Source organism: Musca domestica, unplaced genomic scaffold (genome assembly GCF_030504385.1).
Source record: "Musca domestica strain aabys unplaced genomic scaffold, Musca_domestica.polishedcontigs.V.1.1 6, whole genome shotgun sequence".
In the NCBI taxonomy this organism is placed as follows: domain Eukaryota; kingdom Metazoa; phylum Arthropoda; class Insecta; order Diptera; family Muscidae; genus Musca; species Musca domestica.
The window spans coordinates 22,818,614-22,829,875 of record NW_026712363.1 but is presented as its reverse complement, the minus strand read 5'-3'; the positions used below and the strand labels follow the sequence as shown (position 1 = coordinate 22,829,875).

At 39.5% G+C, this 11,262-nt stretch overlaps 1 protein-coding gene across 1 annotated transcript; it reads right to left on the bottom strand.

Moving 5' to 3' along the window:
• Positions 1–732: 732 nt before the first annotated feature.
• Positions 733–5,818, bottom strand: LOC101888582 (uncharacterized). Its single transcript, XM_059129178.1, has one exon. The coding sequence runs from the start codon at positions 5,737–5,739 to the stop codon at positions 799–801; it is 4,941 nt and encodes a 1,646-aa protein (XP_058985161.1). The 5' UTR covers positions 5,740–5,818; the 3' UTR covers positions 733–798.
• Positions 5,819–11,262: the final 5,444 nt, after the last annotated feature.

Sequence of the window (11,262 nt, the reverse complement as noted above, 5' to 3'; positions counted from 1 at the left end):
ATTGTTCTAATTTTTGCTTAGGCGTCGAACCAAAAAAGATGGTTGTACCATAAGCTCCATGCTCATGAACATTCTCCCCGGTGAAAACAGTGACACCTCCCAACAGTAGACAGTGACGGTTGACCAAAATTTGTCCATTGTAAGGAGTTTCCGCGAACCTCCTTTAATTACATTTTGTTAAACCAATAAATAACTAAAAAAATATTTTTTTTATTTAACCTCCCTTTGTCATGGACTTCACTGTCCACTGTTGGAAGCCTTCACTGTATTCTTATTTTTAATATATGCCTTACTGATAATAGAAACCCCTTTCATATATCAATCTAATCTCCAAGTAGTGCTTAACATAGATAGTATTATGTCTCGAAAAGTAATTATATTCAGCTAATCGCCAATAATACAAAAATGTCGAAAATAGCAGATGTTAAGTCTATGCGTTGGTCATATAACAGCCGCAAACTGGTAAACAGATAACGAACAGCACCCGTCAGGTGTGGTCAAAATATTTATGATTCCAATACTTGAAAAATCACAGCACATGCTATTTGAAAGGCCATAAAACTGTCCGATAAGTTCTAAAGGTAGAAGGCAACGACTTGATGAAGAAAATTAAAAAAAAGAGAACATCACGTGCCAAGAGATTTCCTGACACTGCTGTCGATTTGTTGAAGGGAAAGTTTTATGGCTAGCAATAAATAATTAAATATCTTTTTTTAGCTCAAATCTGATAATAACAATTTCATTTATTGTTGATGAAAATTTTATAACAAAAATTAAATTCCACCAGTGCTGCCAGATTTATTCGCTAACACCCAAAACACCCAAAGTTTCCAAATCGTCCAGCGGCAAATGTTTGACAACCTTGATGAAATCTGGCACTGAACAGGCATAGGAATAACCCTTGATCAAATCATCCTTTTTCCAATTGATCCAATCGATGTAATCACCAATATCTTCACAAATGACATACTCCTGCATAATCTGTTCCAGCGACGCGTGAGGATTATTGACACCAATCAGAACAATACCCTTGCGGCTGGCACGATCAATCACAATGCGGAAATAGATTTTGGGTACAGGGATCAAACCATTGTTGTTTTCATCGAAAGCCAAATACAATTCCCGTTGTTCGCCATTGACATCCGGCAAAGTGGCAACACCCCAGATGCCGGTATAACAATCCACAGTCAATTGTTGATCGACAACATATTTCCTTACCCCATCCTCAACGCGTTCCCAGTTTCCAGCATTAAAGGCCTGCCATTGGGGAGCGGCATTGACAAAGTAAAAGGTTGCCCTCTGGGGAGAACCAAAAATGAAATCCACTTTGGCCGCCATGTGGCCGCGGGCCAAATAAATATTGGAACCCTCAAAATACGGCGAGGCATCCATGCCCAAAATATTGCTAATGGTTTGGTTCTGTTGGACCTGAGTATAAAGTTGATCGACATTTTTGCCAGCATAGAAGTCGCCTGGTTTAAAACTGGGACGATTGACCGAACGCTGATAGCCATTGCTGGAAGGGGTCAACACATGATGGACATAACGTGTGACTTCATTGATCTCATCATGGCAAATATCCATGGTTTTCAGAAAGCCCTCACTGACATCAAATCCCACCTCCAAGAGATCGGTGCCGCCATTACAACTGCGTCCAGTCCTGCGTGCGGTATAGACAGGCCAGGCACTGCAACTGAAATCGCTGAAATTGTATTTCTGGCCTTCCACCAAATAGGTGAAGCCACCCAGGCACTGAGCCGACAACTTCACCTGATTTGTAAAGGGAGCAACAAACGACTTGGAGCAGTACATATCAATCGCATCGCCGGATTTCAATTCCACCACACCACTGCTGTTGGGTTCCAGCCATTCAAGTGTACCGAAATTGGCAAATAAAGGAGCTGGATCCTTCAAATCTCCGGTGACACGGAATGAACAGCCCTCATCAGCCACATCTGGATCTTGGGTAATACCCAAAATTCCAGATGTTTCCAAATCCTCCAAGGGCAAATGTTTAACCACCTTAATGAAATCAGGCACCGAACAGGCATAAGAATAACCCTTATACAAATCCTCCTTGGCCCATTGAATCCAATCGATCTTATCACCAATATCTTCACAGATCAAATATTCCTCCTTGATTTGCTGCAGCGAGGCATGGGGATTATTAACACCAATCAGGACAATACCTTTGCGCGTGGCACGATCAATAACCACACGGAAGTAGATTTTCGGTACGGGGATCAAACCATTATTGTTTTCATCAAAAGCCAAATACAACTCCTGTTGGGTGCCATTCACATCGGGCAAGGTCGATACTCCCCAGATGCCAGTGTAGCAGTCAACGGTTAAATTTTCCTTGGCCACATATTTGCGGACACCATCCTCAACCCTTTCCCAGTTTCCACCATTGAAAGCCTGCCACTGGGGGCCCACATTGACAAAGAAGAAGGTGGCCTTTTGGGGAGCTCCAAAAATGAAATCTGTCTTAGCAGCCATGTGTCCTCGGGCCATATAGATGTCAATGGAATCATTGAAGTACGGCGAGGCATCCATGCCCAAAATTTTACTGATGGTTATGTTCTGTTGCACTTTGGTATACAGGTTATCCACATTCTTTCCCTTGTAAAAGTCACCCTCAATGAAACGTGGCCTAGCCACCGATCTCTGATATGAGGCACTGGATGGGTTCAAGACATGGTGGACATAACGGGTAACTTCATTCACTTCATCGTGACAAATATCCATGGTCTGTAGGAAACCATCACTGACCTCAAAACCAACCTCCAAAAGATCCGTACCACCACTGCAATTGCGTCCAGTTCGGCGTGCGGTATATATCGGCCAATCTGTGCAGCTAAAATCGCTGAAGTTATATTTTTGGCCTCCAACCAGATAAGTGAAGCCACTGTGACATTCCGCCGAAACTTTGGTCCTATTTTCAAAAGCACCCACAAATGACTCCGAACAATACATATCCAATGACTCTCCAGATTTTAATTCCACCACACCACTGGGATTGGGCACAACCCATTGAAGATTTCCCGCATGGTTAAAGAGTGGAGCTGGGTCCTTTAAATCTCCTGTGACCCGGAATGAGCAGCCCTCGTCTCCTTTATTTTCCTCAATTCCCAGAATTCCTGATGTTTCCAAATCCTCCAAGGGCAAATTTTTGACAACCTTAATGAAATCAGGCACTGAACAGGCATAGGAGTAGCCTTTATACAAATCCTCCTTGGCCCATTGAATCCAATCGATTTTATCTCCAATATCTTCACAGATCACATATTCCTCCTTGATTTGCTGCAGCGTGGCATGGGGATTATTAACACCAATCAGGACAATACCCTTGCGCGTAGCACGATCAATAACCACACGGAAGTAGATTTTGGGTACGGGAATCAATCCATTGTTGTTTTCATCAAACGCCAAATACAACTCCTGTTGGGCGCCATTCACATCGGGCAAGGTCGATACTCCCCAGATGCCAGTGTAGCAATCGACGGTTAAATTTTCCTTGGCCACATATTTGCGGACACCATCCTCAACCCTTTCCCAGTTGCCACCATTGAAGGCCTGCCATTGAGGGCCGACATTGACAAAGAAGAAGGTGGCCTTTTGGGGAGCTCCAAAAATGAAATCCGTCTTGGCAGCCATATGTCCTCGGGCCATATAGATGTCAATGGAATCATTGAAGTACGGTGAAGCATCCATACCCAAAATTTTGCTAATGGTTATGTTTTGTTGCACCTTGGTATACAGGTTATCCACATTCTTACCTTTGTAAAAGTCACCCTCAATAAAACGTGGCCTAGCCACAGATCTCTGATATGAGGCACTGGATGGATTCAAGACATGATGGACATAACGGGTAACTTCATTGACTTCATCGTGACAAATATCCATGGTCTGTAGGAAACCATCACTGACCTCAAAGCCAACCTCCAATAGATCCGTACCACCATTGCAATTGCGTCCAGTTCTACGTGCTGTGTAAACTGGCCACTCTGTGCAGCTGAAATCGCTGAAGTTGAACTTTTGACCACCAACCAGATAAGTGAAGCCACTCTGGCATTCGGCAGAGACTTTGGTCCTATTTTCAAAGGCACCCACAAATGATTCCGAACAATACATATCCAATGACTCTCCAGATTTTAATTCCACCACACCACTGGGATTGGGCACAACCCATTGAAGATTTCCCGCATGGCTAAAGAGTGGAGCTGGATCCTTCAAATCTCCGGTGACACGGAAAGAGCAGCCCTCATCTCCTTTATCTTCCTCAATTCCCAGAATTCCTGATGTTTCCAAATCCTCCAAGGGCAAATGTTTGACAACCTTAATAAAATCAGGCACCGAACAGGCATAGGAGTAACCCTTATACAAATCCTCCTTGGCCCATTGAATCCAATCGATCTTATCACCGATATCTTCACAGATCAAATATTCCTCCTTGATTTGTTCCAGCGAGGCATGGGGATTATTAACACCAATCAGGACAATACCTTTACGTGTAGCACGATCAATTACCACACGGAAGTAGATTTTAGGTACTGGGATCAAGCCATTATTGTTTTCATCAAAAGCCAAATACAACTCCTGTTGGGTGCCATTCACATCGGGCAAGGTCGATACTCCCCAGATACCAGTGTAGCAATCAACGGTTAAATTTTCCTTGGCCACATATTTCCTCACACCATCCTCAACTCTTTCCCAGTTGCCACCATTGAAAGCCTGCCACTGGGGGCCCACATTGACAAAGAAGAAGGTGGCCCTTTGGGGAGAACCAAAAATGAAATCCGTCTTGGCAGCCATATGACCACGGGCCATATAGATATCAATGGAATCATTGAAGTACGGCGAGGCATCCATACCCAAAATTTTACTTATCGTAATATTCTGTTGGACCTTGGTATACAGATTATCCACATTCTTGCCTTTGTAAAAGTCACCCTCTATAAAACGTGGTCTAGCCACAGATCTCTGATATGAGGCACTGGATGGATTCAAGACATGGTGGACATAACGGGTAACTTCATTCACTTCATCGTGGCAAATATCCATGGTTTGCAGGAAACCATCACTGACCTCAAATCCCACCTCCAAAAGATCCGTACCACCACTGCAAGTGCGTCCAGTCCGGCGTGCGGTATATATCGGCCAATCCGTACAACTAAAATTGTTAAATGGACGTATAATACCATCCACCAAAAAGTACAGGCCCTGCAGACATTGAGCAGTAATTTTCGTCACATTTTCATAGGGACCCACAAACGATTCACTGCAGTACATATCAATGTAATCTCCATTGCGGATTTTCACAATTCCCTCAGGATTTGGTACAAGCCATTCCAGGGCACCACTCTTCGAAAATAGGGGAGCTGGATCATTTAAGTCTCCGCTAACACGAAATGAGCAATCACCATAAACCACAACTCCTCCGTACTCGGGGCCAGGACCCTCTGTTACAGGAGGGCTGGAAGTTGTATTCGCCACAGGGGGTTTAGCAGTTGTGGTGCTATTGTTTGATCCTGGACCCTCAGTGGTCCAAGGATTCTGGGTGGTATTACCAGGAGCCTCCGTTGTTAGGGTGGTGTAAACTGGTGGGATGCCTGTAGTGGTTGTTGTTAAATCAGGACCCTCCGACACATAGTTATTCTCCCGTTTTTGAATTATTCCCGCCTGAACCACCGCACTCAGGCACAGTAGACTAGCTACCCAAAATGTTAAAGTTTTCATTACTTCGCAGTTTTTCTTCGGTTATTTTTTTCTCTCTCTGTCTTTCAAATTTCTTTAACTTTCGCCACCTATAGCGGCCAAAAGTTGGCACTTAACTAATTTCTTCAAATGTCCCCAACGCCCATTATAATCAGGCTTTTGCAAATATTTTTAATATTTAATCAAAAAGTGTTATTTTTTTATAGATTTCTAATATCAGTTCATCGCTGAGTGATTTAGAGCATCCTGATTAGATCGGCGGTCATATACCACCAAAGTCTTTTGAGGCAACATGCCGTGATTTTTGGTTTTGTTTGCGTTCGTACATTCGCTTTGGTACGTAATTTGTGTCACAATTTGTGGCGATAATCAACCCCTTACTTACAATGTCAGCGCTATAAATTAATGACGAGTTCGATAAGTTTTAGCAGTGGCTAGTTATATTTTGAGAAATTCATGAAATATGGGAAAAGTGTCATACAGCGGAGTTTTTTTGCACCTCAGATTGTAATGGGTTTCAATCTTAGATCGTCAATAAAGATGGTATGCCATTTAGATATTTTTATACCCTCCACCTTGGAAAGGAGGGTATATTAACTTTGTCATTCCGTTTGTAACATGTCCAAATATTCGTCGTAGGTCCGATAAAGTATATATATATTCATAATCAGGATAAAATTCTGAGTCGATTTAACGATGTCCGTCTGTCTGCCTGTCTGTCCGTCTGTCTGTTCTTCTGTTGAAATCACGAAACAGGCCACATTATTTGACGTAGAGCGTCAAAATTTAGCAGAATAATTTGTATTGTGTCTAGGATAGTTGGTATCGAATATGACATATATCGGTCCACGTTTTGGTATAGTCCCCATATAACGGAACCTCCCGATATTCGATATTTTGATGATTTTTGACACATTTTTCACGGATTTGTCTAAAAATTGGTATTTGTAGGTCATAATGGATTCCAGCTTCGGTGGCGAAACGTTGTATGTATATGTCCACGTTTTGGTATAGCCCCATATAACAGTACCTCCCGATATTCGGTATTTTGATGATTTTTGCCGCATTTTTTCATGGATTTGTCTAAAAATTAGTATTTGTTGATCATAATAGGTTCTAGCTCCGGTGGAGAAACATTGCATGTATAAGTCCACGTTTTGGTATAGCCCCCATATAACGGTACCTCCCGATATTCGCTATTTTTAATGATTTTTGCCACATTTTTTCACGGATTTGTCTGAGAATTGGTATTTGTAGGTCATAATGGGTCCTAGTTCGTGTGGCGAAAGATGGCATGTATTGGTCCCATTTTTGGTATAGCCTCCATATAAATGTACCTCTCGATATTCGGTATTTTGATGATTTTTGCCACATTTTTTCATGGATTTGTCTAAAAATTAGTATTTGTTGGTCATAGTGGGTTCTAGCTCCGGTGGCGAAACATTTCATGTATTAGTCCAAGTTTTGGTATAGCCCCCAATATAACGGTATCTTCCAATATTCGGTACTTTGATGATTTTTGCCACATTTTTTCACGGATTTGTCTAAAAATTGGAATTAGTTGGTCATAATGGGTCCTAGTTCGTGAGGCGAAACATTGTATGTATAAGTCCACGTTGTGGTATAGTCCCCATATAACGGTACCTCCCGATATTCGGTATTTTTAATGATTTTTGCCACATTTTTTCACGGATTTGTCTGAGAATTGGTATTTGTAGGTCATAATGGGTCCTAGTTCGTGTGGCGAAAGATGGCATGTATTGGTCCCCTTTTTGGTATAGCCCCCATATAACGGTAACTCCCGATATTCGGTATTTTGATGATTTCTGCCGCATTTTTTCATGGATTTTTCTAAAAATTAGTATTTGTTGGTCATAATGGGTCCTAGTTCGTGTGACGAAACATTGTATGTATAGGTCCACGCTTTGGTATATATAACGGTATCTCTCAATATTCCGTATTTTGATGGTTTTTGACACATTTTTTCACGGATTTGTCTAAAAATTGGAATTAGTTGGTCATAATAGGTTCTAGCTCCGTTGTCGAATCATTGTATGTATAGGTTCACGTTTTTGTATAGCCCCATATAGCGGTACCTCCCGATTTTCGGTATGTTGATGATTTTTGCCACATTTTCCCACGAATATGTCTAAAAATTGGTATTTGTGGGTCATAATTGGTTCTAATATTTCCATTACCCTACGGTGGAGGGTATTAAAAGTTCGGCCCGGCCGAACTTAATGTTTTTTACTTGTTAAAAACTCACTGCTCTTCTCTATGAAGACTCGAGACCCATAGCTCGTCTATTCAGATTCCTTGGACCTCCTGGTCATCTACATTGACGCTCAATCCTTATGGACTCTCTCTCTCTCTTGTCGTTCATCTATATATTTTAATAAAAGAGTAAAGTAATTGACTGACTGACATAACGATTCATCAAGGCCAAAAGAAACAGCTGAAGCAAGAGTCTTAAAATTGTATGTTTGGGTCACTCTTGATCCGAAGACGTCAAATAAGGCGGGGTTTTTGGAAATTCTTATTAGAAGGGTACGAAAAGGTAACTAAAAGGTACAAAAATTATGTACCCTTTGTATTTGAGGAAGCAGTAGAACTAGAACTCTTAAATTTGGAATGAAAGTCGCTGATGAAGCGTATGAAGGATGTACCAAAGGGTTTTTAGAAATTCCCACTAAAGGTGTACTAAAACTACTAAATTGTACTACATTTGCTACAATTTCGTATTATGTGAACGGTTTGAGCTAAAAACTTGAAATTTTTAATGGGAATCAAGTTTGAGGAGTAGAGTCGCTATAAGGAGGTAGTTTTAGAAATGAGTACTCATATACACGAAAAGTACTTAACGGTACAAAATTTGGTACAATTTGAATTTTGAGGAACGGATGGTGCTGAAATGCAGAAATTAGTACTTATTCCAAATTTGTAAATTTGCACGAAAAGTGCAAAATAGTATTAAATTTGGTACAATTTCAGTTTGGGTGAACCGATAGAGCTGGAATACTGAAATGTTCAAATAAGGTTAAAATGATATAAAGGAAGTTTTGGAAATTCGTACTTTAGTGTACTAAACAGTACTAAATTTGATACTATTTAAATTTGTATCCCGAAATTTGGAAATAAGATTAATGTTGCATTGGATATAGAGGTAGTTTTGGAAATTTTTACTAATACGTACTTAAATGTACTACATTTGGTACAATTTACATTTGGACGAACCGATATGGATGGAATCTTGAAAATTTAAATCAAAATTACTGTTGAAGTGTAGAATTGGGATATGGAGTTTTTTTTCGAAATTTGGGCTTTTGTGTACTAAAAGGTACTTAATTTGAAACAATTTAAATTTTGGGAGAACCGGTAGAGTTGAAGTCATGAATTTGTGAATAAGATTCCAATTAGATTAAATGATGTTTGTAGTTAGGAAACTTTGGTACAATTTAACATTTGGGAGAAACGGTAGAGTTGGAATCCTAAAATTTGGAAACAAGATTGCTATTGCACTGTTGGATTGGGTTATGTAGGAAGTTTTGGAAATTTGTTCTTACGTGTACCTAAAGGTACTAAAATCAGTACAATTTTAATTTTTGAGAGAAGCGGAATAGGATTCCAATTAGATTAAATGATGTTGGCAGTTAGGAAACTTTGGTACAATTTAACATTTGGGAGAAACGACAGATTTAGAATCCTGAATTTGGAAATAAGATTGCTATTACATTGTAGGATTGGGGTATGTAGGAAGTTTTGGAAACTCATACTTTTGTGTACTAAATGGTACTTAATTTGATACAATTTGGATTTGTGTGAACCGATAGAGCTGGTATCCAGAAATTTGAAATTAAGATTACTGTTAGAGCGTAGGATTGGTATATGGAGGTAGTTTTCGAAATTTGTTACTTTTGGAAATTCGTACTTAAATGAACTAAATTTGGTACAATTTCGATTTAGGTGAACCGACAGCGTTGGAATCCTCGAATTTGCAGTGTAGGAAAGGCATATGGAGGTGTAGTTTTTGAATTACGTACTTATGTGTACGAAATGGTACTAAATTTGGTACAATTTAAATTTTGGAAAACCGGTAGAGTTGGAATCCTGAAATTTTGTAAATAAGATTACTGCTGGAGTGTAGAATTGGGATATGGAGGTATTTTTCGAAATTTGTAATTATGTGTACTAAATAGTACGAAATTTAGTGCCAATTGGATTTGGGCGAACTGATAGACCTGGAATTCTGACCTTGGGTAATGAGATTTCTATGGTATTGTATGATTGAGTTATTGGGTGTCGTAATTCGTTCTTATGCGTACTAATTTTGGTACAATTTGAATTTGTGTGTACTTATAGAACTGGAATCACAAAATTTGGTACTGAGATCTCTCTTGGTGTCTGTGGTTACGATATGGAGGTAGTTTTGAAAATGTGTACTATGATTGTTCGAAAAGTGCTAAGTTGTACTAAATTGGCTATTGGGTGAAGGGATAGAGCTGGAATCCCGAAATTTGATATTGAGGACCATGTTGGTTTCTGTTGTTTTGATATGAGGGTGCTTTTGAATTGTGTACTATAATTGATCGAAAAGTAGTATATATACTATAGTACTATATTTGTATTGGGTGAAGGTGTGGAATCCTAAAATTTAAAATTGGGGTTATTGTGGGAGTGTAGGTTTAGGTCATGTAGGCTAAGCTTCGGAGATTCGTTATTATGTGTACTAAATGGCCCTAAATTTGAAACAATTTGGATTTGGGTGAACCGATAGGGCTAGAAGCCTGAAATTAGGAAATACGATTTCTATGGGATTGTATGATGTAGATTGTTATGGAAATTCGTACTTATGTGTACTAAATTTGATACTCGAAATTTTATATTAATGTCACTCTTGGTGTCTGTGTATAATTGTTCGAAAAGTACTAAGTTGTACTAAATTGGGTATTGGGTGAAAGGATAGAGTTGAAATTTGATATTGAGGTCTCTGTTGGAATCTGGTACCGAGATCTAGTGGAGGTTTCACAAATGTGTACTATAATTGTTCGAAAAGTGATGATGGTTCTAATCTGGTTCACTGTTGGTGTCTAGAATAGAAATATGTAGATTATTTTGGATATACCTCCTAAATGTTATTAAATTTGGAATTGGGAGAAGGGAAAGACCTGAAATTCTGAAATTTGTTATTGAGGTCAATGTTGGTTTCTAGGACTTACATATGGAGATGTTGAAATAGTTTTGGGCAGAAAATTCGGAAGTGAACCCATTGGCCTAATGGTTTTACAAATAAACTCCTGGGTAAACTTCGAAAGGAATGATTTTTAAGATTTTTCAGTGTAAATGTTAAAAATTTTCCTATTATTCCTTTCGAAAAAGAAAAAACTTGAAGAATATACAAAACCTTGAAAGTCTGAAAAATTGGTAGAATGTATGAAGTTTTAATTTAAAAAAATTTTAAACTGAACAAATTGTGCATTTGGAGTACAAAAATGGACTAACACGAACTGTTGGAATGAATTTACGAATAGAGACTGCCTCGCCCCC